Source organism: Capsicum annuum, unplaced genomic scaffold (assembly GCF_002878395.1).
Source record: "Capsicum annuum cultivar UCD-10X-F1 unplaced genomic scaffold, UCD10Xv1.1 ctg39969, whole genome shotgun sequence".
Lineage (NCBI taxonomy): Eukaryota > Viridiplantae > Streptophyta > Magnoliopsida > Solanales > Solanaceae > Capsicum > Capsicum annuum.
In genome coordinates this window covers 1-1,041 of record NW_025847228.1, presented here as the reverse complement: position 1 = coordinate 1,041, position 1,041 = coordinate 1, and the positions used below count along the sequence as shown (strand labels likewise).

Genomic DNA, 1,041 nt, shown 5'->3' with positions numbered 1-1,041 from the left:
GGGACTTGTTTTGAAGTTGTTCCTCTAAGCAGCTAGAGAAGATCCTACTGAACAATTCAACTTGGTTCTGTTTCGGAGAAAAAAATCTTGAATATACCAGTGATTGTTGACTTTAAGTAAAGCTGCAAACAGTCAGGAGAATGCATACCGTATTCCCATTCTGAAAAGAGCCCATGTTTTCCTTCATGTCCACCATATTTTCAGCTATAGCCTTGACAATCATGCCTAAAAATCCCGTTTAAGAAACCAGAATAAACATGAATTTCAAAGTCGACAGAAAGTGAAAAACTAACTGCGAAATATGTAAGAATAAAAGATAAGTTTGTCCATCGTTATAAAGACCTTCAAGTTTCTTAATTTCTTCATCTGTCGGTGATTGTTTTGGAAAGCTAGCCGACATTTCCAATCGCCTATGACTATCAGAATTGATTGTCACATGTGTTTGTTTTTGAATCCTTCCTCTTGAAGGGGTCAAGAGAGGAGACCTTAGAAGCTTATAACATCCGACGCCTCCAGTCATTTGTTTCCACTCGTGGTATGCTTTAAGTTCCAAAATGCAATCCACAACCTTAGTCGACGAACCTGCCTCAATATTTTCCTAAGAATGCACAAAATGAAATCAGAAGTTAGTATCTCTTTACAACCTCCGTAGAATATAAAACTTAAAACAAGTCAAAATTCTATAATTTTACCCTTTCAAAAATAGATCCCTCAAAAGCTGGTAGCTTTAAATCTTTTGCGGCTACTAAAAAGTTCTGGATGTTCTCAAAATATTGATATGCTGGCAGTGGCTGAGAATCCCACATGGTTGACTGTGAAAGAGTGTGGATTTCTATAACCTAATAACATAAAAACAACGATGAATGAAAAACGAATTTTGTATAAAGAGCGGGCTTTTGCATACTAGAGAGTGATGTACCTTCGGAACTGATCCTGGTTGAACTTTATTAATTAAATTGCAAAGTACAAAGCCACTTCTCAAACAAGAAACAAACTCTCTCAGACGGTTGTCTTGATATACCTAATGGCCCGACGAAACAT

General features: G+C 36.8%; 1 protein-coding gene across 2 annotated transcripts; it reads right to left on the bottom strand.

Moving 5' to 3' along the window:
- Window positions 1-1,041, bottom strand: LOC107853567 (kinesin-like protein KIN-14A). Of its 2 annotated transcripts, XR_007049815.1 has the most exons (4): window positions 920-1,041; window positions 693-839; window positions 149-598; window positions 1-67 (listed from the first exon to the last, which is right to left on the bottom strand). XR_007049815.1 is itself a non-coding variant. In XM_047403373.1 (3 exons), the coding sequence occupies exons 2-3, from the start codon at window positions 804-806 to the stop codon at window positions 239-241; spliced, it is 474 nt and encodes a 157-aa protein (XP_047259329.1). In that variant the 5' UTR covers window positions 807-839; window positions 920-1,041; the 3' UTR covers window positions 7-238. The 2 variants fall into 2 exon arrangements, 1 of the variants encoding a protein (XP_047259329.1); XM_047403373.1 differs by having other exon boundaries at window positions 7-598.